This window comes from Stegastes partitus, unplaced genomic scaffold (assembly GCF_000690725.1).
Source record: "Stegastes partitus isolate 25-593 unplaced genomic scaffold, Stegastes_partitus-1.0.2 Scaffold504, whole genome shotgun sequence".
NCBI classification, from domain to species: Eukaryota; Metazoa; Chordata; class Actinopteri; family Pomacentridae; genus Stegastes; species Stegastes partitus.
Genome location: NW_007578235.1, coordinates 356,066 through 381,844, shown reverse-complemented (window position 1 = coordinate 381,844; position 25,779 = coordinate 356,066). Strand labels below are relative to the sequence as shown.

The 25,779-nt window shown below is 44.8% G+C and overlaps 1 protein-coding gene across 1 annotated transcript in view; it reads right to left on the bottom strand.

Moving 5' to 3' along the window:
- kif20ba (kinesin family member 20Ba) overlaps positions 1–25,779 on the bottom strand; it is a 60,620-nt gene that overhangs the window by 22,482 nt on the left and 12,359 nt on the right. The window contains 13 exon segments of the mRNA XM_008287518.1: positions 8,633–8,842; positions 13,784–13,888; positions 14,647–14,808; positions 17,554–17,721; positions 18,073–18,228; positions 19,064–19,194; positions 19,813–19,938; positions 20,409–20,469; positions 20,644–20,766; positions 21,747–21,885; positions 22,776–23,686; positions 23,689–23,952; positions 24,243–24,719. Coding sequence (XP_008285740.1) covers positions 8,633–8,842; positions 13,784–13,888; positions 14,647–14,808; positions 17,554–17,721; positions 18,073–18,228; positions 19,064–19,194; positions 19,813–19,938; positions 20,409–20,469; positions 20,644–20,766; positions 21,747–21,885; positions 22,776–23,686; positions 23,689–23,952; positions 24,243–24,719 — 3,033 coding nt within the window.

Here is a 25,779-nt window from a genome sequence, read left to right as displayed (position 1 = left end):
AGCCCACAACTAAGCAAGGACATAACGGCACTACCACGCAGCTGATGGGTCTTTGTTTGAGGGCCAAACTAGCTGCTAGATAGGAGCTATGCAAACGTGTTGCATGATGATGTAACTAAGAAAGGCCTGGGCTTCAGATGAGGTGCTTCAGGCGGGCGAGTCGTGTTTTGTGCTGGAGAAAAGAACTCCCTTTGGTGTAAAGTTGTAGACCTTTACTTGCACAAAAAAACCTATAAAATATTGAAGCAAAGGGGAAAATCCAAAAGGCAGACGATGGGCTCTTTAACATGACACACAGGGATGGGAGTGCACTGTTCCAGCAGGACATGGACACAAAGACTTTGGAGTTTTAATGCATTAACTAGTAAGAAGTGTGTGTACACATGGGTTGTGTTTGTAATGTTTACGTGCGTTTAGCCTCCATTACAGCTCTGATTTAATGAAGCAAACACATCCACATATATTAGATCTCATAAGGGCAACAGCTACAGCCTACTAAAGAGGGCATGTGACCCAGCACTAAGCTCACATACGACCATGCTCTGTTCTTGAGGGTACACAAGTTAATTAGCACATCACGTGTATTTCCCCTTCGTGGTAATTCAACCTAAACACGCTGCACCTCGTGTCGGAGAGTTAATAATTACAGAGCACATCGTCTTGGGCTGGTACAGTAAGTATATATCATTTCAGGAGACGTGATGAAGCAGAAACATGAAGGAGACGTCGTGTTAATGGATGTGTACATTAAACGCAGGCTGCAGAGTTGGGCTCGGCTCTCGGCAGCAACTGTCGCCGCCGTGTCAGGCTCTGCTTCTGTCTTTACCCTCCTCTATTGCTTTTTAGTCTGCTCCTATCCCAAAATCCTTCCTCTTTCATCTTGCCATCTCACTTCCCTCCGCCGAAGCCCCATCCCACCCCCCGCCTCCGCTCCAACTCTTTTATCTTCCCATTCTCCTCTTTCCACCCTGTTTCTCCTCTTTTCCTCCTCTCCACTCAACTGTTGTATTCCCTCCGCTGTCTTTCTTCGTCTGTCCTTCCTGCCTGTCTTGTTTCATTTCACTTTCTTCCTCGCTGGCTGGCATTTCCTCCCCCACTAACCCCTCAACCAATCTCTCTCAATTTATTCTCTGTGTGCTGCTTTCCACCTCCCTTCTGCACTCTTTCCCCCTTCAATATACACAGGTCCACTTCTCCTCTTTTTTGTGTGAAACTCGCCTCTCCTGGATGTTTTCTCTACATCTCAGTCTCTCCCTTTTTCTGTTTCTCTGTGCAGAACATCCCTTCAGCCCTGTCTTTCTGAAGGCTGACAGGCTCGTCGATGTGTTGATGCTCCCGTGACCCTCGGGCTCTTGACACTTCAAACCTCCTGTATCATTTCTCTCATATGTTCAGATGAAGCCGACTTCATCGCTTTTCAAGTGGAAACTGGGTCACTGCATCAGCATAAACAGAGGTATCGGTCAGAGAACAAAGTGTACAAAAAGCCAAAAAAAAAAAGAAAAGAAAATCTCTGTGATGCCAGAATGGGTGCAGTGAACGGCATCCCAGATGGGAGGGTTCTGGAGCCCCTTTTACCTGCTGTGGGGTTTCTATGTAATTGTCCTGCTCTTATAAACAAGAAAAATATCTTTATCCCCGCAGAGGATTTGTCTGGGTCTCCCGTCTCACTTGTGACTGCATTTTTAAAAGGGAAGTGTTCATGTTCATAAATGTTGACTGAGGCGCCCCAGATCCCCAGAATAAAATCTGATGTCACATCAGATGCGCTGCAGGACCCTCCCCGACACAGACGCGTACATCTTTTTGTCGGCTTCCCATTACGTCTCCCTCCCCTCTGTTTTTGCTCCAGTTCTCTGTCTTGAACCCAGCGCTGTCAGCAGAGCGGCAGTCATTAGTGGAATTACTTTGGGGTTTCATCGCGCTGCCTTCGCCGCTGTATAAATACTCCCACTGCTGGTATCAGAAGAGAAGATGTCGTCATACCAGCAGAGCAAAGACTGGGCTACGATGGGGGAGGACCAGCGACATGGCCTAATGTGCTCCAGCTAATGAGCTTCTGTCGGAACACACGGCACATCGCTAACATGTTTTCACACAGTTCTTTCCATTTACGGCTTTAAAATATTGATGAGGCAGAATGTACAGATCCATTGTTCTGGTCGTGAGCGGCGGCGAGCGCTCTTCTCGGCGCTCTGAGTCTCCTGATGAGCTGTCAACATTTTGGGAAAACAGCAAAATCAAAGCCACAAAGCTCTTCATTACTGTGCTTCATTCTGTTTTCCTTGCATTCAGTAAAAGTGGTAGCGCTCCTCAAAATGAACTGTTTCCAACAACTCCAGGCACATATGAGCTCATAGCTAACCTCAATATTTCCTTTGAACCAATCAAAATGTTTCATGAACCATTGGGGCATCAATAGCCAGGTTATGTCGTAAGCATATTCCTTAATCGGGTGTTTAAAGATTCCAGTCCTGGTTTTGCCAACCTCAGACTTTATACCAGATACTACACTGGACAGGAGGTGTCTGGTATCGACCACTTCGTGAAACAGAAGCTGCGACACTCCCACCCACTTCACAGCGTGACTGTCCCACGGTGTGGAGGAGTACGAGGAGGCAGCAGCCAGGGAAACGCTATCGCCTCCCTCTAGGACTTCCATTTGGAAGGACAACACGCATCCCATCCAGGACATGGCTGGACAACACGACTTAGGAAAGCTGATGAAACCCAACACTTAGTTTGGACACTAGACACTCGTACCGGAAACAATACCCTGCCCTGGTTTTGTGAAGACGTCTTTCATTGTGCCTCCACTTCTCAAACTACGACCACCTAAATGAGTGAAAGTCCAGCTGTTTTTTCTTTCCTGCCAATGTGGGGCTTCATGTGCCAGAAAACACATCAGGAGTGAAAGTTGCAGTCAACTTCGTGGCTGAGCAATTCTACCCTGCAACTGTGGTAAAAGGACTCAAACCTCCAAAGTTCATACAGAGCAACCCTAAAAAGACAATCGTGACAGTTTGGGGCTTTCTGCATCATTATTCCTCTTCAGAATTGGTTTCTGGTTCAAACATGCGTGACTGAATGACTGAAACACCAGAACTTGTCACAGGGGAGCTGGTGTGCTTGAACTGCAGGTGAAAATATCAGACAGTCCCATCTAAGCTCTCTGAAGGCAGAATAGTATAATGTTCATGAAAGAACCTTAAATATAAATATCTAATCCTGATGCCCAGAGATGAGATGTGGGGGTTTATTAAATGCCAGGAGCTGAAGTGAGCAACAGGTCTGAAGTTGCTGATTCACTCAGTTCCTAAATAGCTTTCCTCTTGGTGCCATCTCTAAATGATCTTCATCTTTTATTCAGCAAAGGTTCGCTTTCCGTGGAATGAAGATGACTGCAGTGTCAAGATGCATCTGGGAAATCTAGCCTCCAGAACATTTGCATAAAGTTGATAATTACAGTTTGGGTTACTTTCCATCACAAAAACACCGAGGCAACCTCCGCCGACTGCTCACATCAAAATGCCCGTCTTCTGCCATTTGTACTCTTTAAAGTGTTCTTTAATGAAATGCAGCGTGATGTGCTCCGTAACCGACCGCCTGTCCGCCTTCTCTCTTCTAAGCTTCATCTGCTTTCAGAGCCATTAGATTTTGCACAACGCTGCGGATGGAAGAGTACGGTGAAGCAACAACAGTGACAAAATGTGTAGGTGTTAACTTTCTGCTGACAACAAAAACCTCACCTTCCTGCCACAGTCACGAGCCCGAGATCTGGAAAAGTAACACCAGACTCCTTAAACCTCCTAAAAACTTAATCAAAGAGTCCCGGACTGACAGCGCTGTGCTCAGGCTAGATGGACTAATTTATCAGCGTTAACTAGAATGTGTCAGGTGTGGACATATTTTGTGCAGAGCTGTTCATGAGACTAACCAGCTGTGAACCCAGAATTGATTCTGTTCTGCAGGGACACGCCGACAGCTATCATTCCCCCTCTGCATGTTTTCATTGGGATGTGCAGCGAGAAGCTGATCGCAGACGAGAGAAAGCAGGACGCAGCTCTACAGCGAATAAGGCTTCACTCAGTTTAAGTCGTAGGAAAACAGAAAATCAATACGTGACGGTCAATGCTGATATTACGGGAGACATATAAATAAATCACTGCGTGGGAAACACCGATAAACACTGACCTCACACCATCACACTCTTTCACACACCTCTGGGAACAAACTGGAAAATGCCAGTTGTTGGACGGACATGTGGAACCGAAAACCCAAACCTGTCCCAGAACAGTCGAGGCAAATCGTATTTTATCCTATAAATCTAATTCAGTGCAGTAAACTATATAAGATGTACAGCAATAGGTGTCTTTTCCAAGTCAACATGCTTATATTACCACAGTAATGATCAACTACACGTCCAACACACGGCAGCATGAAGGTGGTCAGACTGACGGCTACCACCGTCCACAGTTCTGCATTAGTTTAGCCTAAAATGTGTAAAAGCACAACACAATATGGAACAAGATCATCACAGGAACAAACAGCTCCTGAATGCTGACAATAGCCGGTGCCATAGCGTGTTATGTGTTCTGGTTGAATGGCCAGGATAAGAAACCAGCTGCTCCGCCTCAGAAACGTCACTCAAAGACACTCGTGTGTCTCCAGCACTTCCTGTGTCGCCGAAATCACCAGAGAACAAAATCTGCTCATCAGAACCTCGTTGGCAGTCTGACTGGGCATTCAGGACACATGAAGCGAGCCGGCCCGGACTGTGGATCGGAGCCTTTCTCAAGTCAAAGCTGCAGCGCTCGTCTCCACCAGGACTCCTTTGTTTGTCCTTTACATGTTATCTTTATATCATCATTTCCTTTATTCTGCTTTGCCATGCGCTAAATTGGTTACTTCAGTGATTGGTCGTATCGCGGCTGCTTTTAAAGTAGTTTTGTCGGTTGTGAATTTAAAACACTGAGCACGTGCAGGTATGAGTTACGGGCAGAAGGTGTTCTCATGCCTCAGCACTCACAACACATCAGCACCTCCAAAGCACCCCGCCACTTGGGACTGTGTGGAAATAAGACCTATTCAGTGTTTACTAAAGAAACACGCTGCCAAGAATGTCAATTCTGATATATGTATATATATATATATATCTATGGGTACATTTGGAACGATAACACGGGGAAAAAAACGAATCATTTGCAGTTTCCAAACTAAAGAGGCAGCATCTACAGAGAGATAAATGACCAAACATATGTGTAAAAAAGTGAACTTTCCAGATTCAAAAAAGCCAATAACAAGAATCAATGACAAGAAATGAGGACATTAAATACAGTGTCAAGTGTGTTCTCTTTTACTTTACATCTACGAAGACAAGTCTTAGTTTTGGCATTTCCTCAAATGCTGAGTCTTTAAATGTTTTTGCTAATAAGAGAGAAGGATAAGCAGAGAAGGGAGTGGTTTCTGAAACAGAGACGTACAAGTTACGACCAGAGGAACACCAGGTGACGAGTGAACTGCTCTCGGCCTTGTTCACCTGCACATGGGACGCTGGTGTAATGTGTTCTCAGGGCTTCTGTATGTGTGCACCATCAATAAAGCAGGACTACATGTTTCTATGTGCTATTTATGATTAATGAGGCCCATATGTGGCGGCTACATGCTCGTCTCTTTACCAGCTATACTGCATGATTAACGTCTACACGAATATCTCTTTGTATGATGTTAGCGCCACTTAAAATTGGCTTTCCCACAATAATAGTTCAAAAACATCCTGTCAAAGTGAAGCTAGGCGCATTCTGTCTATTTATATGGAACATATTCCACATGTGGGCTTGATTGAGATGTTTTATTTTGTTTATTTAGAGGCTGAACATATTTAGTTGCACAATTAGGATTAGTTTTCTTCCTCTCAAAAAAAACAAAAAACAAAACAGACACGGTTCTATATTATATTTAATTTACAAAGGATTCAGAGTCAACTTTACATGAAACTGGAAATATTCTGGTGCTCAAATATTCTAAAATTTGAATGGCTTCTCAATTTTGAGGGGTTAATTTTAGTTAAGGCAATATGGATTAGATCATAGTTATACTAACATCTTCCCTGAGTTCTAGTTATGCTCTATCAATCATCTACACATTTTGCTGCAGACTTACAGGTCTGTAATGATGATTGTGTGAATTTTACATTTATTTTAGCATTAATTTTTAAAGATATGCAACAAACACATGTGCTGCTTTCGGGATTTGCTGCAGATGAACTTGTGGTGTTGACATGACACTAGTGACACTAGGCCTGGCCGATGAAATGACAGCTACAGCAAATAAATATATGTCATTGAAAGTTCTAAACTGACAGGAAACATTTTATTGTGAAACTTTTTAGCTCTACCGCCCAGACCTGCCTGACATAAAAAATAAAAATATAATCCTAATATATTTACTGTATTTTTTTAGAAATTGCAGGAGTGTCTGTTTAACTTCAAATATACTACATGTGAAATATGCATTGTGCAACACATCCATAAAGCATGCGTGTGTGCTTGTCCCTTCTCGTTACTGGCACACGTTTCCACACGTATACGTTACAGGGTTCCTCTGATACGCTGCATGTGTCTCTGAGCGGAGGCATGACATGCTCTCATTAGGATTCACATGTGTCACATGCCTGCGGGAGCCAAAAGCAGCAGAGGCATTAGCCTACTTCCCTAGCATTAGTCCAAACCAACAAATTAACATGAGCGCGGCTCCTCGGCTGCATTAAATCAAATTCCAGCGAGACGGTGACCTGAGAACAACCCTCACCCCGTTCACCCTCCAGCGCTGCTTCACTGCTTCTACACCAGTCTCAGTCTGGTCGGCTCTCAGAAGCCCCTTTGATATGTTCTGCTCTCCAAGACAATGTGTGACTTGCAATTGGTTTCACAGAGCGTCCGCAGAATTCCAGTTCGCAGGATGAGAACTCTAATCCTTTTCCAAATGGCACAGATGGGATTGGCTCGCTGACCTTGTTACTTGTACTAGTCACACTTGGCCCACACAGTATGCGATCCCCATTCGCTGAGCTTCTGGCTGTTCCGTAACGCTCGTGGTGAGGATGGTGTGGACAAAGGATACGAGACGCACACAGAAACGTTTCTTCACCTTTTACGTGCTTGTGCACTCGCCAAAACTGTACGCTTTCCACTGTATATGTCCTCTACTTTGTGGTGGTGAAGTCCTACAGAAACACTTCTACCCATTACTCTTCCACATTTTCTCCCGTTATGTGAATCCTCAGTGAGGTCTCATGCTGATTTGTCAGTCTGCTGTCTTTATGAAGAAAAAACTGAGAAGGTTCAGAGACCAGCTCCTAAGCTAACGTCAGGCCTGAGAGGTTAAAATGATTATAATTACCTGCTTTAGTACACAGGAGACATAACGGAGGCCTACAAGCTGCTCCACAGAATATATAATACCACCGCTGAGACAATCATCCACAGTCAGAATAACAGTAGGGATGATTTAAGAGGGAACGCCTGAAAATTATTCCCAATAAAGTGTTTCTTCACAAGCGAGGATGCAGCTTCTTCAGTTCTAAAAAACAAGCTGGATAAATCTTGTCAATAGAGGATATCTTGTGTAACTAATCAGCTATTTGTGAATATTTGTCTAATGAGTGCATGTTGCGGTGCTGTTTTGTTGAACTGAGCGTACATCCTGCACCACAGAACTGTGACTGTGTTTGTATTTGTGGGGAGATCTGTTGCATCAAAACAAGTTATTATAATCCCTCGCTAAGCTGCATCAACAAATGACAAGAGCGCATTTGATTATAGCCAAAAGCATCTGTGTTACTCTGCAAGCCAAGTTACAGCACGGATTAGTGCGACCACAGAAACATTAAAACAAAAACATCCTCATCACCAACCTCTCCAGCATCCAGCGGAGCAGCGAGGAGACAACGGAGGCTCTAAATTGGCTGTGGTGACTGAAACATTGGATGAACACGTCGCTGAGCAAATGCTACCCCACAGTTGTTCTCCAGCTTTAAACAACAATACATTCTAAGAGCCTGCAGCCTGTGTTTCACTTTTGTTTCTGGAACTAGTTCACACACATCACAGCTGCTGGAGTTTCCTATTTACTGGCGTACGAGCAACACATTCAACACTGTCATCACAAGTGCTGTTGTTCATTTCCAGGAAGTGACCGTTAGCACAATCCTGCACTGCCAGCGCTGGATTGATGGCAGAGAGAAGACTTTCACGGTGACATTTTCTCCACAGAACATGGGTGAAAAATGAAAAACTATCATCCCAGAGAATCCCAGAGAATAATTGAAAAAGCCCATCTCATCTGCTGCTGCACTGCACAGTGGCTGCTGGTTTTTCAGATATCCAGGGAAGATGTATTTTTGGGAAACCTAGAAGGGAACATTGTGTACAAATGTGGTTTCCCTCAGTGGGATGTTTCATGTGCACCGTTGTTGTAGTTGGACACAGAAAGGGCAGAGGATATGACAATGTTTACATGATTAGGACTTCACCACCGCAGTTATGAATCTGCTCATTAAAACTTCAGGTGCGTCTTAACTTGTGTTGACTCTGGTTGGACCTGTGTTGAGAAGCTGCTTGTTATTTCCTACCTTCTCCATCTCGCTGCTCTTCCTCTTGCGAGCCGAGCGGGTGAGTTTGACGGTGACGGCGCTCTCCTCTCCCTGCCGCCGCAGAGCCACGCGGTTCGGCTGCAGAGGGCTGAAGGAGATCTCCAGCTCCGGCCGAGGGAACCGGCTGGTTCTGCCGTTCTCTGTGGAAATCTCAGAGGAGTCCAGCACCGACGGATAGCCAGCGGAGCCCTGTGGGAGCACACATGATATGAAGGTTAGGGGTTATTTTACTGTCACTCAGGGGAGGAATGTGTGTGGGGATAAAGGTTGGTCTGCCTGGACCTATAAAAGTCACGACAGCAGCGTTCACACCTGTCAAGCTGCTGCTGAGCAGGACGGCATCCCACCAAGGCTCAGGCTGACAAACGCACAGCTATCACCCACCGGAAAACAACATTTACATTCAATAAACCTTGTATGGAAACACATCTAAAACATACATCATTTGGAATTTAATGCAAAAAAAAAGTAAAAAAACAAGCATTGTGGTGACATTTAGTCGGTACTGGAGACGTCTGGACTTGTTGACAGGCTTCACACTGTAGAACCATCTCTGCTCAACCATCTGATGTGCCTGAACAAGGTAGAGCATCAAATGTGAACATTCATACAGATAACTGAGAAATATTAGCCTTTTTTTTAGCAAATACTTTTGGAGATAAATCTTTTATTTTAAAAAATGCCTATTGATCCACTTTCAGCCTGTGCTGTCTGGCTTTATTTGAGGCTGTCAAATCAGATCAGGTTTATATGGGACATACATGTACATGGTACCGTGTGCAGCAAAGCGTGTGCTGGTCTGGCTTGCAGACACAAAAACAAGGCACAATGCAAGAAACAAAGAGCCCACGTAGGTATATGTACAACACGGATTTACACGTTTATATATGAACACCAACATGTCAGAGAGCATTAAAGACAACAGCCTGACTTTTACAGTGATGATCCTCATCGCATTATGGTTTCAGAATCTAGAATATTAAACAAGTAGTTAAATAACTGATTATAGGGAGCTAAAATATGAATAAAAATAAAATGAAAGCCATCATGGAAAGGCCCATCATCAGCGTGCGACAACGTGCTGAATGTGGGTCGTAGACACATTTATGATTTTATTTATTGTCTTGCAGAGTACTTGAAACATCAAGCTACATTTAGTAGATATCCTAAATACCCAGAGTTTATGATAAAACAAAAGGTTCAAGCACATCAGAGACGGTCGACCACATGGCCGATCTGAGATGGAATAAGTGCATGTAGAGCTGTTCAGTTCATCTATGTTGACCTTCCAGGGTCAATACATGGCAGCACACTGGCTGAGGAGCCTGTTGACCACATGGCACACACCGTCACAGTTTCTCTTCAAAGGCATTCCCAAAACTGTGCAGAAAGTTTCCCTGCAACGGTTGACTCAAACCACTATTTATATATTCTGCATGAGTCTCAGATATGAAGCATATCTTAGCTTTTCAAACCTAAATTACTTCCTTTTGAAACGGTGAACTATTCCGGTGAGATCTCTGTGTGTTGTTAAGGAAAGTAAGCGTTTGACGAACCACTTCAGGCGGAGATTCTGCAGCCTGGGAGTGCTGCGGTGGGCCGAGTGCAGCAGGAAAAAGACACGTCTAGCTGACGCTTCTTATAAATTGGAAGATGTCCAACAGTGCCATCATCTCGAAATTGGCAGAAACCAGTGGGCTGCTGGTGCAACCATCTACTGTGGCAGCAGGTGCTCTGGAGTGATGAGTCAGAACTGTAAATATCTGGCACTAGCAGAGAGCAGCTTTTTTGCCCTAAGGCTGAGGAGTGCTACAGGCAACAGTGAGCATGGTGCAGATTCTCATCAGAATAATTGGTCTTCTACAGGCCATTTCATATGCATCGCACAATACCATGAGGGAGGCGTGTGATCGTTCTGCAGCATCACAACGAGCCCAAACATATGGCCAGAGCCATACAGCATGATCAACCGCCACAAGAACAAAGAGCAGGAATGCAACAGATGGCATGGCTCACGCAGAGAGAACTGTGGGGAGGTTTCCAAGATGTGCTTTTGCAAGAGGAAAGTCACAATCTGAGCTCTTTGAAAGGTGAAGAGTAGCCACACCAACATGAGGTTCTCGTTACTGCACTTATGATCACTGATAAATGAACCCACACTGACTTTACAGCTGCATACGTGCCTCCAGTGTCTACACTGGGCGACAGGGAACAAGACAAAGGGACTGCAGTTACTGCATGGGGTCTAAAAAAACAATAATAATAATACTTAAAACAAACTGTGAGGGGCTCATAGCAGCCCCAACACCCATCAACCTGTTGATGTTCCAACCCACCACCCCTCAGCGCTCATAACTACCGTCCTCTATGAGCGCTCAGTGCTCCAGCGTCACAGTCAGACTTCATGTTGCTCTCAACAACACACCTGTAAAGTTTCATGACTGCATGTGGCACAGCTGCATCTCCATCAGGCTGACAGGATGTGCTGGCATCCAGACAGACATAAACATCACCAGACAGCCTCTACGGTAGTTTGTTGCTCCAGGAGGATCACGTTTCTGACATGACGACACACAGGAGGCTTCCCTGGCTCAGAATGGACCTTATGGGGGCGACTACGCATGACAATAAACATGATCACTGCACGCACAGGAAAGCCAGCGAGTCTGTGTGACACAGGTCTGTGCATGTACTGTTATTTCTGACCATTTAACAAACAAAAACCCAGACTTTGCCTGAAGGAATAAACTTTAATTAAGAAAATTGGTTAATTTTTTCTTCCTTTGTTGTTAATTCTCAGTTCAGCTGTGACTGAGCTTTGGCTAAACCCTCTGGAAGGGCAACCAGAATCCCTCCATTCAGAACAAACTGCACACAAACACCCAGGCAAAGTAAAAACAACAAAAAGACAAGTTAATAACAAAGTTCCAGATGCAGATACACCTCATATCCGACCCACCAGCGCATGACAGGAACATGTCAGACTATTAGGATGGGACAGCGCCAAAAGGTCCAACCTCAGCTCTTCTTTAGTCATCGCTGGAAAGACATGACCACAGACTGGATAGAAAAGATGGACACAGCCAACAGGACGTCACCTACTGGCTCGTGAACTATTATTTTAAAGCCTTGACCTTGGAATTGTGTCGTCGCCTTCTTGTTCTGTTGAAATTGGACGTACAGAGTACCTGAGGACGCCGTGCACGCTGACACAGACCGTTCAACAGCAAGGCGACCATGCCTGCTCTGTTTTACTCTGTATGGGCTCACAACGTATGGAATTAGCATCATGCTGTCATGACAAGACTAGAAACTAGTGAGCCGAGACCATAAACTTAAAAGGAAAACCTTTACTATTGCAGACATTTTCTCACAAGTTTCCAGACATAATTATTTTTGCAACCCCCTGTTCTCTGTTTAAAATAAAACATGTTTGAGGCAGTTCCATGTTGGCTTCACGTTTCAGACCTGGAGGCTTTTACACACCGTCTATGGGTGTGACTAAGGTTTCAGATCCAGCAAGTAACTACAGTCGTGACTCGATAATCGACCCTTAACAATCCTAAACCTGCTATCTGACAGGTTTGTAGGAAAAACCACCAGAACCCATAAAAACAGCCTTAACATAGCGACAGCCTTGGATTGTGACTCCGACATGACATTTAATGTCACCAATCAGGATGACGGCGTATTATCTGACTGAACAATCCCACAGATTGGCTACGTTCACACTGCAGGACTTGATGCTCAATGAGGATTTCTTTGTGACTTCCTTCACGTTTCCACTTCAATGCGACTTGTATGTGATCTGCTGTGTGAACTTCATACGAGCCAAAAGTGTCTCGCATGCGCAGAAGAGGACACGACGACGTCACACGCAGCGAGCGTGCTCAGTGTTTATGGAAGTAAACATGGATGGTAACGGTGGAGCGTATCTGCCACTCCCCCGCCGCCACCGATGGAGGAAACAGAAGTGTGAGCGCTAACTAAACTAGCATCAGCAGCCAAGTACTGCCTGTGTGTTCTGGACACTTCCACCCCGTCAGAGCGCTGCCCCGGGGTGGAAGTGTCCACAACGTGCACAATAGCACCGGTCAGTATCCAGCGATGTGTAGTGTTCTAACAATACACTAGTTATTATAACAACTATGAATAATAATGAACAACTAATGAGCCTTTCAGCATCAAGCCCTCCTCGTATCTGGACCTCCGTCTGGACAATCCGACAGCCTTGATATCTGACATAGAAGAAGGTTTTACATTTAGTGTCGGGTTATCCAGTCACGACTTTATTACTGGCAAAATGCGTGTGTCTTGTAAATCTAAGTTTTAAAAAAATTAATTAAAATATTGCCTATAAAAAATACGTAACATAGGATTTATTACATAGTGTTAAAAAACCAACAACAAAAAACTATATAATAATAATATTTAGTTGATACTAAAAAGGTCTCGACTTGTGCAGTGCAACAGGCTTCACATTGTAGAACAACTTCTGCTCAACCAGCTCTAACCTCCCAGCATTAAATAGTTATTTATAAAGGTATTTGTGAACCTGTAGCTTGATATATCAAATACTTTCCAAGATAACTCTTTCGTAAAAAAAACACTTTCAGCACGTTTTTTTTAAAGGTTTGTTTTAACAGCAATATCTCAGAAACCACAACAGATAGAAGCCTGAAATGTTCACTGTTATTTCTCATCATTCACTGATTCATGCAAGACTGGACAAGTAGATCAAATAATCTCTGATTATGGGGGAGATAAAATGTGAAAAAAAGATGCCAGCCTCTGAGATTAGAGTCACTTTCTCACAGACGTCCAAACAACCTGACTTCACCCTGAAGACAGCATGTGAAGGACACCTGTATGTTTTCTGCCCTTCTCAGCCCTGGAGGCCACGTCCGTCTTTTATATACGTCTACGGGTGTGACGCGGCGTTTCACATCCAGCAAACTCTCTGCTTGAAACACACTGATGCTGTTGGAGCTCGGAGGAAGGAAGAGGATCTGCAGTGTTTTCTGAAGGATGTTCCGGTCCGATCAGCTCCGAGCTCACTGGGACTTCCAGCATGTATGAAGTAAACTACAAAGCTGTCTTTTCTATGCTCGTGTCCTCTCATGAGCTTACCTGGCTGCTGACCGACGCTCTGGCATCCCTCCTTCCTGACTTCCTGTTGATGGTTTCACCGTCAGGTTTCCCGGCCAGCGTAGCAGAGCTCTCGCTGTTTTCAGTCTGTCTCGGGCAAAATAAGAAAGTCAAAATCCAAAGACGTGTGGACACAGTTCAGACTGATAAACTACAAAATGCCTCCTCTGACTCTGGTGGCGATCTCTCAGGCAGATGTTGTCAAATCCACAACACAGAACGGTTAAGGCTAGCCACACCAGCGTTCAGCAAAAAACAAGCAATCCTTTGAGAATCACTCGATTTCAAAATAAGAAGTTATTATGGTCTGGGTCTGTCCACACCTGAGGACACCTGAGGACCGCCTATGAATAAATAAAGTCAAAGGAGCAGCTGGTGTTTTCAGGGGCACATGTTTGTGATTTGAATCCAATCCATGAAGTCTGTTTCTCACGTTTATTCCATCTACAATCCCGCTGCGTAATTCAACCTCACAGACGATTCCTGAAGAAACAAGCCCGGATTCAAGGCCGAGTGCTGGACAAAGACTAACATGGACCCCCATGTCCTTATCTCTGTCATGTGTGCTCTGACCTTTTCACTCCCGACCTGAACATCAGTCATAAAACATGTAAATATAAACACAGAACAGTGACACGGCTGCCTGGCGCGCACCACAGGAACCTTTAGCTTCAATACCAGATGACTACAGACGCTGCGTATTGTGAGACTTCATTTAAATTCTGTTTGTTTCTGACATTTAGAGAAACCCACCTCAACGCGGGACTGGTTTATGTCCCCGTTATGACAGATTCATAGGAAAAGTAGGAAGCGTTACCATCCTGATAGATAACCTCCAGACTGACCTGTGTGATGGTGTCCTGCTGTTTGGCCACCGAGGCCTGAAGCTCTTCCTTCAGTCGCAGGATCTCAGCCTCCCTCTCAGACAGAGCAGCCTGCAGCTCCACCAGGCCGGGTCCTCCAGGTCCTCCAGGTCCTCCAGGTCCTCCTCCACCACCACCAGCAGCCTGTAACAAGACGTTAGTGGACGCTGAGGATGTCTGTCGCCTCCAACGTCATGCTGTCATCTAGAGCTATGAACCATTAATACAAAAAACGAGATTTAACGTAATGTCTGGACTAGAAGCTCCTACTTCCTTCACACGCTTTGAACGCTGCGGCTTAAACAACGATGCGGCTAATTTATGGGTTTTTATGATTTTGCGTCAGAGACCAAAGTGAGGCTGAGAGCGACGACAACAGAGAGACTGAGGAAGTGATGAAGTGATTCTGAGGCTGTTCAGCTCCTGAAGACACTGAAGAAGACGACTTTAGTGGTTTTAGTGCAGGAGGAAGATGAAGATAGCCATCAGTGACTTTTCCTGGTAGCTGCTGGAGTTTTATTTCCTTAACCAGCCGTGTTACAGGAAGTGTTCAGAAAAAAGCCTCTACGCTACGTATCTGTGTATGTTACCGCTACGCATTTAATTAAAGGTTAAAACATCTTCCTGTGTAAATATCTCAACGTGGACACCTGCAGCTTAGTGCAGCCTGGATATGAACACACCTGGTTTCCTGTTTAAAGTCAGTGGGCGGGGCTGATATTCAGGTGCTCAATCATCTGGACATTACGGTAAACACCTTCAACCCTTTACATGCATCCAACATATCACAGCCTTAAGATCCACACACTGATCATACCTTCATATTCAGACCTGAAGCTGCTGTGTACAGGTACGACTCATTCGTCCAGTCAAATGTACAAAATAATCTACAGTTAATGTAAAACTCCATCACTGAGCTTCCCAACCTTCATCACACCCTTAAAACAACAAACACAAGCAGTGCTGGAGTGATTTTATGGCCAATAGAGCTGCAAAGATGAGTTTAATAACTGATGCTGAGGGTCTAATATTTGTCTTTCACGCTGCTTTTGAACGCTCGAATATGAGACACAGGAAGCTGAATGTTTGTTGTTGTTTTTAGTCCCCATGACTGAGATTAATAATAGATATGTGAACAACCCTCCTACAGATGTGGAAAAGCAGTCAGAACACCTGCTTTTTCATGGCACAATGCATGCTGGTCTCCTGTGACTTAACTGAGTCAACAATCTGATGCCACACAGTAAACCATGTCATGGTTGTTTTAGGTCCTAGAGCTGACCTGATGTCCACCTTTCAGCATCAAGTTACTGCTGTTCCTGTGCTGGACCGCATTAAATTAAAGAGCATTTCTAATATTCTGCTTCTCCATTTAAAGGAGGAAGAGACACTAAAGCTAACTCTGTTGTTCTGGAGTTTATTACACGCTACTACTTGTTTTGTTTATGCTTCTGTCCAAAACCTGAACATTACTGAGTATGAAAACTGCTCCTTCGTAAGACCATGACAGCGCATTTGTTTACAATCATAAAAAGGAAACGACATTTCAGAACAACACTTTCAGCTCTCCGTGTCTGATTAGCGCTGCAGCGTGGATATCTCCCTGCTGTGGAAGGCTCCTGCTCTCCGTCACACTTATCCAGTTCCCTTCCTATCATTAGTGCTTCTCCCATAAAGAGACGGCCGCATTAAATCACCTGCAGCTCTCCCCCCACATTTCTGCCTGTTACAGATTTAGAAATCAATGCTGCTCTGCATCAATTTGATTTGGTGACTCGCTGCAGCCTCGCGCCCTTCACACTGTGTGTTTTGTGGTGATCCTGGGGAGGCTGTCTGGTCACAATCTGAATTAATTATGTAACTGTAGAAGCCACACAGAAGCTCAGCGGGGACCAGATGTGTGAGAGCAAGCAGCAAAGCAGAGATGTAGTTCACGATGCTGATCCATCGACAACTTCAGGTGGAAAAAAGGTGGAACTCGTCAAACCTGTGATTCAAAGTCTGTCAAGCTGGACATGTGTGACAAACCACCAGAGAGAATAACCACAAATAAGTCTCATCTTCAAGTCTTTTTCTGTTGAATTTTGCCCCTTTCTGCCTTCCTCTGCAGCCAGATGTTCCTCAGTCTCTTCACAGCTTTAAAGTTCTGCTCACCCAATAAATCTTTCTTAAAAGCAATAAACCCTGGCTATAGTGGAGCAGAAAACTGTTGATCCAGTGCTTTCTAGTTCCAAACTCCAAGCAAATTAAACTAAACCCTGATCTATAATGTCCAAGCAGGTGTTTTCACAGGTGGTGAAATGCAGCAGGACTTTTTTTTTTTTTTCTTTTAATTTACTTTTTGTTGCTGAAGTTTGACCAGTTCATTAAAAGCCTCCACAGACCAGTCAGCAGTATTCATGCAGCACATTTAAAACAGCAGCTATTGAGCCAAAGTGCTTTCCAGTGGAGAAGACCAGCATTACTCATTCATCCAACAAGCTTAAATATTAAGGTTAAAACCCCAAAGTATTATTTATGATGGGAATTTGCCTGAGCAATATAAATATTACAGTTAAAACCTGACAAAATGATATAAAACACAAATGTGCCTAAGTTAAATATTCAGGCTAAGACCCGGCAGAGGGATGTTGTCTGACTGTCTGTGAGACTCTAATATAAACACACATTTGGACATCAGTTTGCTGAAATGTCACTCGTGTCTTAAACCACCTTCTTTAATCTTTCTTTGCCACCTCATCAGCAGCAGCTTCCCTTTACCACAGCAGATCTAACAGTGAGACATTACCCCCACATCAGACCCTGTGATGTAAAAAGCAGCCGGTTTTGACAGCGTACGTCTTCAGTGAGAGGCTCCCGGGTCTGGTACCTGCCCGATGCTGCACTGACCTCTTGTGGCGTCTGTGTGTCATTCTGCCGAAGCTGCTGGATGAGTTTGTCTTTCTCTGCTTGGCTCGACAGCAGCTTCTGCAGCTGGACCTCCAGAGCTGCCACCAGAGCGTCTCTCTCCTTCCTCCACTTCTGCATGGTCTGCTCCTTGTCAGTCAGCTGGGACTCCTGATGAGGAAAAAAAAGGCAAAATATATGAGAGAAAATACAGATTTGGTGGCATAAGTGTGGGTCAGAGTGAGGAACGAATACATAACGGTTATAGACAGATAATAAAATGAGACAGCTCCTGTAATGATGATGATGATGATGATGTGAGCCAAATCAAGAGGCGTGATCTTGTGTTGTGAACATGTCAGTGTGTCAGGCTCGCTGTCAGGTTTGGACCAGCTCTCATCACTTTAAGCTGGACGTTGTTTCACTGCAGGTGCATCTGCTCTGCTGTGAGATGAACGCCAACACGTTGACATGTTTACGTGCTTCAGCGAGCGCTCAGCCTGGAAACCATCCTCCTCTTACCAGCTGGCCGTGCTGTCGGGTGTAGCGCTCTCTGTCTTCGGCAAACTTCCTCATCTCCTGGTTCCTCTTGTCTTCTGCCTCTTTAGCTTGGCCGATCAGGGACAGCTTCTCCTCCAGCCACTTTCTGCGCTCCGCCTGGTGTTTGTCTGTACACGACTACAGATGAAATGTTTGCTGTTAGTAGGAGCACTGTAGAGATGTCTGATGGACGTCTGCATTTGGAATTAGTATCCTAATGAATCTCAAATCAGCAAGAAGGGCGGAAACCTACAAAGTCAAACTGAAGAAGCTGCTCTGATCTGACATCAGTCTTATAAGCACCAAAGACCACCAACACATCGATCATCTACGCGCTCAGGATCAGTCAGAATATTTCATCATCAATATCAGTTTCTTCTAAAGAGCTTCAAATCATTCTAACATCGCTCAGCGCTGCGCTTTTAGGAACTAGCAGCTCAGTCCGACTTCAGTGGAAAAGTTTCTAAAAACCCAAAGCTGTTTGAAATGATGACAAAAACAAGCGTGTACTTTTCAAAGCTTTGAGGACAGACCAGAGCAGCATCAGCCTGATCCTGAAGAAAAACCACACACACCACCTTACTTTGTTCATTAGCATCACCTGTGCAGCTGCCTCACACACTCATGAAGCTTCAAGAATACAACCACCGTAAACTAAATGGTTAGTTTGGTTTGTCAAGGAAGATAATCACTGAGAATAATCGACTAATCAGAAGAGAAACAGTCTTCAGAGGCAGCCAGCTCAGGACTGTTGTATTCATACACTGATAAACACAGTTTCACCAGCTCTGTGCAAAACTGCAAAACTTCACAAACTACCAGCAAACCACCCACATTTATCTAATCATCATCCTCATCATCACTCTCCTGTGGGCAAGCCATCGTTTTACTGCGTCCACCACTTAAAATCCATCTGAGAGCACACAGTTCTGGTCCTGCCATCTCTCATAACATTTGGAAATAACCTCATTACCTTCAAGCTGTCCTGAGCTCGAGCAGCTTCCTCCTGAGCCAGCCTGAGGTCATCTGATGGGTTCTCCACCCGATGGGGCGCTTCGCCTCCACGGTCCTGCTTCAGCAGCGTCCCCTTCAATGTCTCCACCTCTGAAACGGTTCAAACCACAGAGAAGACACTGAAGACGCCAGTTTCACAACAGGAACGACAAACACAACATCCACAGACGATAATTACTTCAAGTGTAGCTTCATATAACTTTCTATTCACTATTAAATCAAAGTGACGCTCTTATACCTGAAGTACACATTTCTCTTTTAATACTTTAACCCTTGCAAGCTGTAGTTTAATCTAAAAGTTCATGAATAAGGAAAGGTTTGCTTTAGGTTCATTAAACTGTCGCAATAGTCCGACATCTAAACTAGAAACAGTAAATGTGTGCAGAGAGTCCAGTCGTACTGGAAGCAACTGGCCAGGCTTTTTCAGGAAGCTTCTCAGTTGTTTTCCATTTTTCTGCTTTTGTACAATATAATAAAGGTCAGACAAACATATTTAATGTCTGGTCTGCATTTAGATGTGTAAGTTCACTTCAGCCTCAGTTTTAATGAAGTTCTATCAACAGTCCTGTTTTCTCTCTGTTTGTGGGGATAACAGGATTAGACTAAGCTGTCCATACGCCACACTGCTTTTTATTCACAACTAAAGAATCATTCTTTGTTTGCTTTTCACATTCGGTCATTTGACATTTCAGATCGGCTGTTTCTTACCGCTGGACAGCTCCTGGATGAGGTTAAGCTTCTCCTCCAGGACCTGCTCCATCTGCTCCTGCGTCTCCTCCTGCTCCGTCAGAGCCAAACGCATGTCCTCCATCACACGCTGCTTGGCTTCAAGGTCTGTTTACCAAAAACACACCCAGACATCCACAAACACAGGTACAGGTTTACATGCAGCCTCCACACGGCTCATGGTTCCCTTTTCCCTGCTGCTCTACAAACAGGTCCAGGATTTTAAGGACCTGTGAAGTTCAGTTTGCATCCAATAATAGTCATTCAGCGACATGTTGAATAGACTATTGAATACTACTGAATAGACAAATGTGGCTTAAATTCAGAGGTGAATTCCTACGCTTTGGTTTCTATCCGCCGGTCAGAACCAATGTGAAGACGTCATCTTGGGACTCTGGGAACGTGTGATGATATTTTTGTGGTTTTTCTTTCATTCTTTTAGACAAAATAAAGGCTAAATAACTACACACACGCATTAGCTGAAGTAAAACAAAAGACAGTAAAAGCAGAACTCTCTTCACAACATAGCACAAAGAGTTTTCTTTCTCTAGAGAAAGACAACAGAGTAGAAGCTTTACCTTTACAGGCCTTCTGGTAGAGCTGAAGAGTCTCATTGGACTTAGTGTTGGATGATTGTTCCTAAAGGGAGGAGGAATGGAGTAGATGAACAGGAACACAAACTAAACAAACACTTCAACAAGTCTGAGGGATAGCTGTTGGATGTCTTACTGGTATACAAACAGGAGAAGCGCTAACAGAGCTAAAGCCACCAGAGATCTGGCGAATGTAAACGTGAAAATGGGATCATCCTACCACTCTGAGCTGCTGGATGGTCCTGTCTCTGTTGGTGAGGTCGGACTGAAGCTGCTTCTTAGCTTTTTCTGCATCTGCCAGCTTCTGCTTCAAAGATTTTTCCTCGTCTCTCATGGCCGAAATCTGTCGGGAAAAAACCCAGAAAAGTTGTAAGCACAAGTTCAAGCTAGCTGTCAGGTTGTTTATTCAGGCTGCAGTGTCCAGTTGGCCGATATGCTCTGATCGAGCTGTCTGTGGTCGGACTGTACCTGGTGATGTGTTCTGAAGGAGTGAGGCACTGCATCACAGTGCTCCAGCATTAACCTGACTACACAGCCTGTGAACACCTCCTGCTTTCACAACGCTGGAAGGTCACTTCAGCGTAGCTCTAAATTAACGGACATCGTGTCAAAGCAGTCGTCGGTTTGCTGCACTTTGTTCAGCAGCGCTTTGTGTATCACAGCTCAACAACCAACATGGCGGATCATCTAGAAACGCTATCCTGACTCGTCTGAGTTACATCCTCTGTGATCACCAGCTGGTACATTCTCAGAAATCATCAATATGGGTAGGGCAACGCTGTTCTGCTTCAAAGTTGTCAAAACAACCAGGTTAAAATGACTTACATGTGCTGCAAATACTAGCTTTGTCTGTTTGTTTCTAATTCATTTAGGCTCATAAGGCTAAAGTATAAGTGTACTGTGAGATCCTGAGCTCATCTAGATCACAGCAAATCCTTCCTTTAGAACAGACATGATTTCAGCTAACCCTGGTTCTATTTGCTTAATCACGGGTCTAGTTATAAATTAAATAATAAGAAAGCAAGACAGAAGGACAAAGGAGAGAAGGAATGTGTCACCACATCTCAGTGAAGCGTAAACATGCATTCAGTAATAAAACCTGAGTGAAAAAGGACAAATATGAGCGTTAAACAAAATCCTGAACATACAGAGTGTCACTGAACTATTCAGTGGATCGGCTTTATCAGACAACTACAACCATCATACAGACACTCTCATCATACATCAGTAAGAAGCTAATATCTGTTCAATATTCTGCTCAAAGCAGCTGTAGATTATGATGCCGATAAGATGTGAGGAACAGACGCTGAATAACGCTTGTACCTCCTTCTGGACCTGCTGGATCTGCTTCTTGTAATCAGCCAGTTTCTCTCTGAGGTCTGACGAGTCGTCCTCTTTCCTCTGAAGGTCCAGGCTGAGGCTCTTGACTTTCTCCGAGTCCTGCTTGGCGTCTTCCTTCAGTCTGGGAGAACAAAGCAAAGCCTTGTTTAGAACACAGAAAACTGCCCTCTGCTCCAGAGCAACATGGCTGCTCAGTGGTCTGATTAATGCAACGCTCACTGGAGACTCAGACATTTGAGGAGAAATGAAAAAGAAGATAGCACAAGGAAAATGCATTTCACGATGACAAATGAGCACAGCCTCATAGAGAAGAGACAAACCGAGACTATTGTAAACTCCAGTATAACAAGACGGCATGCTTATTAAATGCACGTGAAAGTTCCAGCTCTTTGAACTACGCATATGAATGTTTGCATCCTGCAACACCAGACAACAGCTCACTGAATAAAGTTCAGAAACCAGCGTCAGTATTCGTGCATCGCAGGTTGATGTCCAAGTGCCGCTGCTGGACATCAGGTGTGGTAGCTGCACATCACTTCCTTCTGACACAGCCTACACATAACCTTAACTTAATCTCCTAAAATAAAATACGACCAAATTGCACAGCTTTACTGGAAGCTGCATAACATTTTAGATAATACAGGTAACGGCTCTGAGCATGAGTTCAAACCCTGGTGAGGACGGCGACCTTTAACCAACATAGAGGAATGAAATAAAAACTATCAACTACTGTTAAAAGATCTACTGTGGCTTACTAAACAAATACAAACCTGACAAAATGAAAACTTAATGTCCTAATCTGTTGAAGATGGCCTTAATTTGGGGGGCTGTCAGACATGGGAACAAAGTCTGGGTGACGAAGAACTAAATCAAAGTTGTGTTACACAGAAAGTTGTAAATGTGGGACGGACAGTGATGCTGGGCTGAGGTACAATGCAGCTGTTTAAGAAAGATCATCTCAATGTCAACAGACTCTGGTGCGTCAGCAGAAAATAATGTGATTCCATTTACCTGCTGATCTCCTCGGCTCTCTTCTCCAGCTCGCCGTCCTTCTGAGCGATGGCCTCGTGGGCCACAGCCAGCAGCTCCCTGCGTCTCTCCACCTCCCTGCGTCGAGCCTCCTGGACAGCTTGACACTCCTCCTCCTCCCGCCGGTCCTCAGCCTCCTGCAGATTCTTCTTCAAGGACGTGACCTCTGCCTCCTTCTCCAGCAACTTTTTCTGCAGCTCTGCCTCTTTCTGTGCAGATGCTTTCTGCAGCTCGGACAGCTTCTCCTCCGTCTGCGTGTCCTGTTCTTTGAGCTGAGCTTCGGCTTTGCTGGAGGACTCCTTTGTTTCCTCCATGTTGGAAACTTTTGCCTTCAGGGCTGCGACCTCAGTCAGGAGATCAGAGTTCAGCCTCTTGAGATCTTCATTCTCAGAACTAGAGGAACCGGTTGTAGCTTTAAGCTGAGCTTCCTCTAGTTCAGTCTTGAGCAGCTCTGCAGTTCTCTGCTGTTCACTGAGCTGCTGTTTGAGATCATCTAAGAGTTTGTCAGAAGCCGTTTTTTCTTCACTCAGTTTGTTTTTTAGCTCTTCCAGCTGCTGTAGTGACACCACTTGTTGTTCTCGCAGCTTCTCGTTGAGCTGCTCCACCTGCTTCTCTGAGGCCTCGGCTTGCTGCTCCAGCTTTGCTTTCAGCTGCTCTATTTCTGCTTTGGCAGCCTGCTGCTGGCCTTGGTGCTGGGATCTGAGCTCCTCCAGAGGCTGCTGGGACGTCTCTTCTTGTTCCTCAAGCTTCTTTCTGAGCTCTTCAACTTGCTGTTTTGAGGCTGCCTCTTTCTGATGCAGTTTCTCAGTCAACTCCTCCAGCTGCTGGTCGGAGATCAGCTGCTTCTGTGCCAGCTGTTGCTTTATCTGTGAAAGCTCATTCTCCAGCTCCACACAATTCGTCTTTGCTTGCTCTCATTTTTCTCTTTTTGCTCATCCAGGCTCTTCAGTAGCTCTGATGCTTCCTCTCTGAGTTGATCATGGGCACCAGATGATCCTGCGGAGGTCTGCAGCTCCTGTTTCAGTCTCTGAACCTCCTCAGTCAAGGTGTGAATGTGGGTCGACTTCTCCTCATTCTCCTTGGCCTGTTCATCCAGTCGAGCCTGAGCAGTTTGCAGTTGGACTGAGGCCTGTTCAGCGTTCTCTGTCTCGATGGTCACCTGTGGCGATTTTGACACAAGTTTCTTTACAAGATTTACCACGAAGAATATTTGATAAAGCACGAAAAGAAATGTTATTCCACGACATGTCAAACACCTGTATGGCAGACAAACGTCAAACATCAAAGATTTTCAGTTCAGTCTCTGAGAAAAAAATCTATTGTTGAAGAACTCACTGGAAGAGAAACTAGCAGTTTTCATGGCTGTTACTCTCTTCTTTGGAGTTGTGGATTTCCATTTAAACTCCTGCTCAACATGACCAAAGGGTTAAAACTGGTACTGCGGCTCACCTGTCGCTCTGCGGCGTCCAGTTTGTCGCTCAGCTCTCTGAGTTCTCGTCGAAGCCCATCGCTCTCCTGGAGCCTCTCTTCTCTCTCCTCAACCAGCCGGTTAATCTCCTTCCGTTCTGCCTCCAGAGCAGACCGAACCTCCTCTTTGCCGCTTGTCTCGTCACCAAGAGCAGCAACTGCTTCCTCTCTGCCTCGCTTCTCTTCTGCCAGCGCTGCCACGGCGTCCTCCTTGGCTCTTTTCTCAGCCTCCAGTGCTGCCATGGCTCCCTGTTTGTCTTGTCTCTCTTCTTCCAGGGAGGCTACCAACTCCTCTTTACTTTGCTTCAGCTCCCTAAGCGCAGCGATGGCGTCCTCCCTTGCTTTCCTCTCCTCCTCCAAGGACGCCAGTGCCTCCTCTTTTCCTATAGTCTGGTACTGCAGAGCAGCGAGGGCGTCTTCTCGGGCTTTCTTCTCCTTTTGAAGGGCAGTCAAAGCCTCCTGGGTGATTGGAGCATTGGTTAATTCCATCAATTCCTATTTGAATGTATAAACAGCACCTCACCTTTAGGATTTCATAACTTCTTGCTAGAATCTGGTGTAATTTAAGTTGCTTCGTAGCTGCTGAGGAGCACTTGTTTGTATTGATTTGCCTTTCTGTGACACCAGGTGACAACTGTTTAATCAATGAAGACTGTTCTGTCTCTGGACCAAGTAGTAAAGTCAGTTGTACCTCAGTAAGGCTCAGTGGCGTGCACCGAAAATAATTAAAATATAAATATAAAGCCAAATGACTGCCCCTTGAGAAACACAGTCATGTTCTAGTGCCACAGGAAACGCATAACATTCATAATGAGGTGAATTAATCCTATTATGTTGTGTTACGTCTCTCTAAATAAATGTAAAATATCACATGCTAACCCAGGCGACCTGCTTATGAGTAAGCATTAGACATACATGTTTGGCCTTATCACACACCTGGGGCTAAAACTATGAAAGCCAGCGACAGCCTGCAGGTTAGAAAGTCATTGGTTTAACCTCCTGAACCCATGAATACGTGAGAGCTCAAAACGAGATGTACATCGCACCCTGCAGCTGCTCATGTTCTACTCAGACATTAACCTCCAACAGATTTAGCGCTGACATCAGTGAACTATGGTAGCACGACAGCGGGAACTTCTGGAAATAAATACTCTCCTTTGCAGAAACAAATCTGAATAATCGCCCTGTGGTTGAGCATGAATACATGTTATCTGATAAGGACGATGCGGTTTAACGTAGCTCCAGTACGGAGCATGAAGCTGATGTGCTGCAAGGGACGTTTATGGGTGTTGCTAATTTTCACATACACAGTAAATAAAGACTACAGTTAGTTAAAATGCCTACAACTCTGGTTTGCTTTTAGCCAGGCCTTAACCTTTGCTGTGAAAGACTGTATGTAATTAATTAGGTTTCAGTGGGTTACGTGCTCCAGAGATGACAGCTCCTAATGTAGAGGACTCACTGTCCAAACTCAGATCTACGAGTCTCGACTTCCTCTGGTACTGACTTGTCTTTGGAT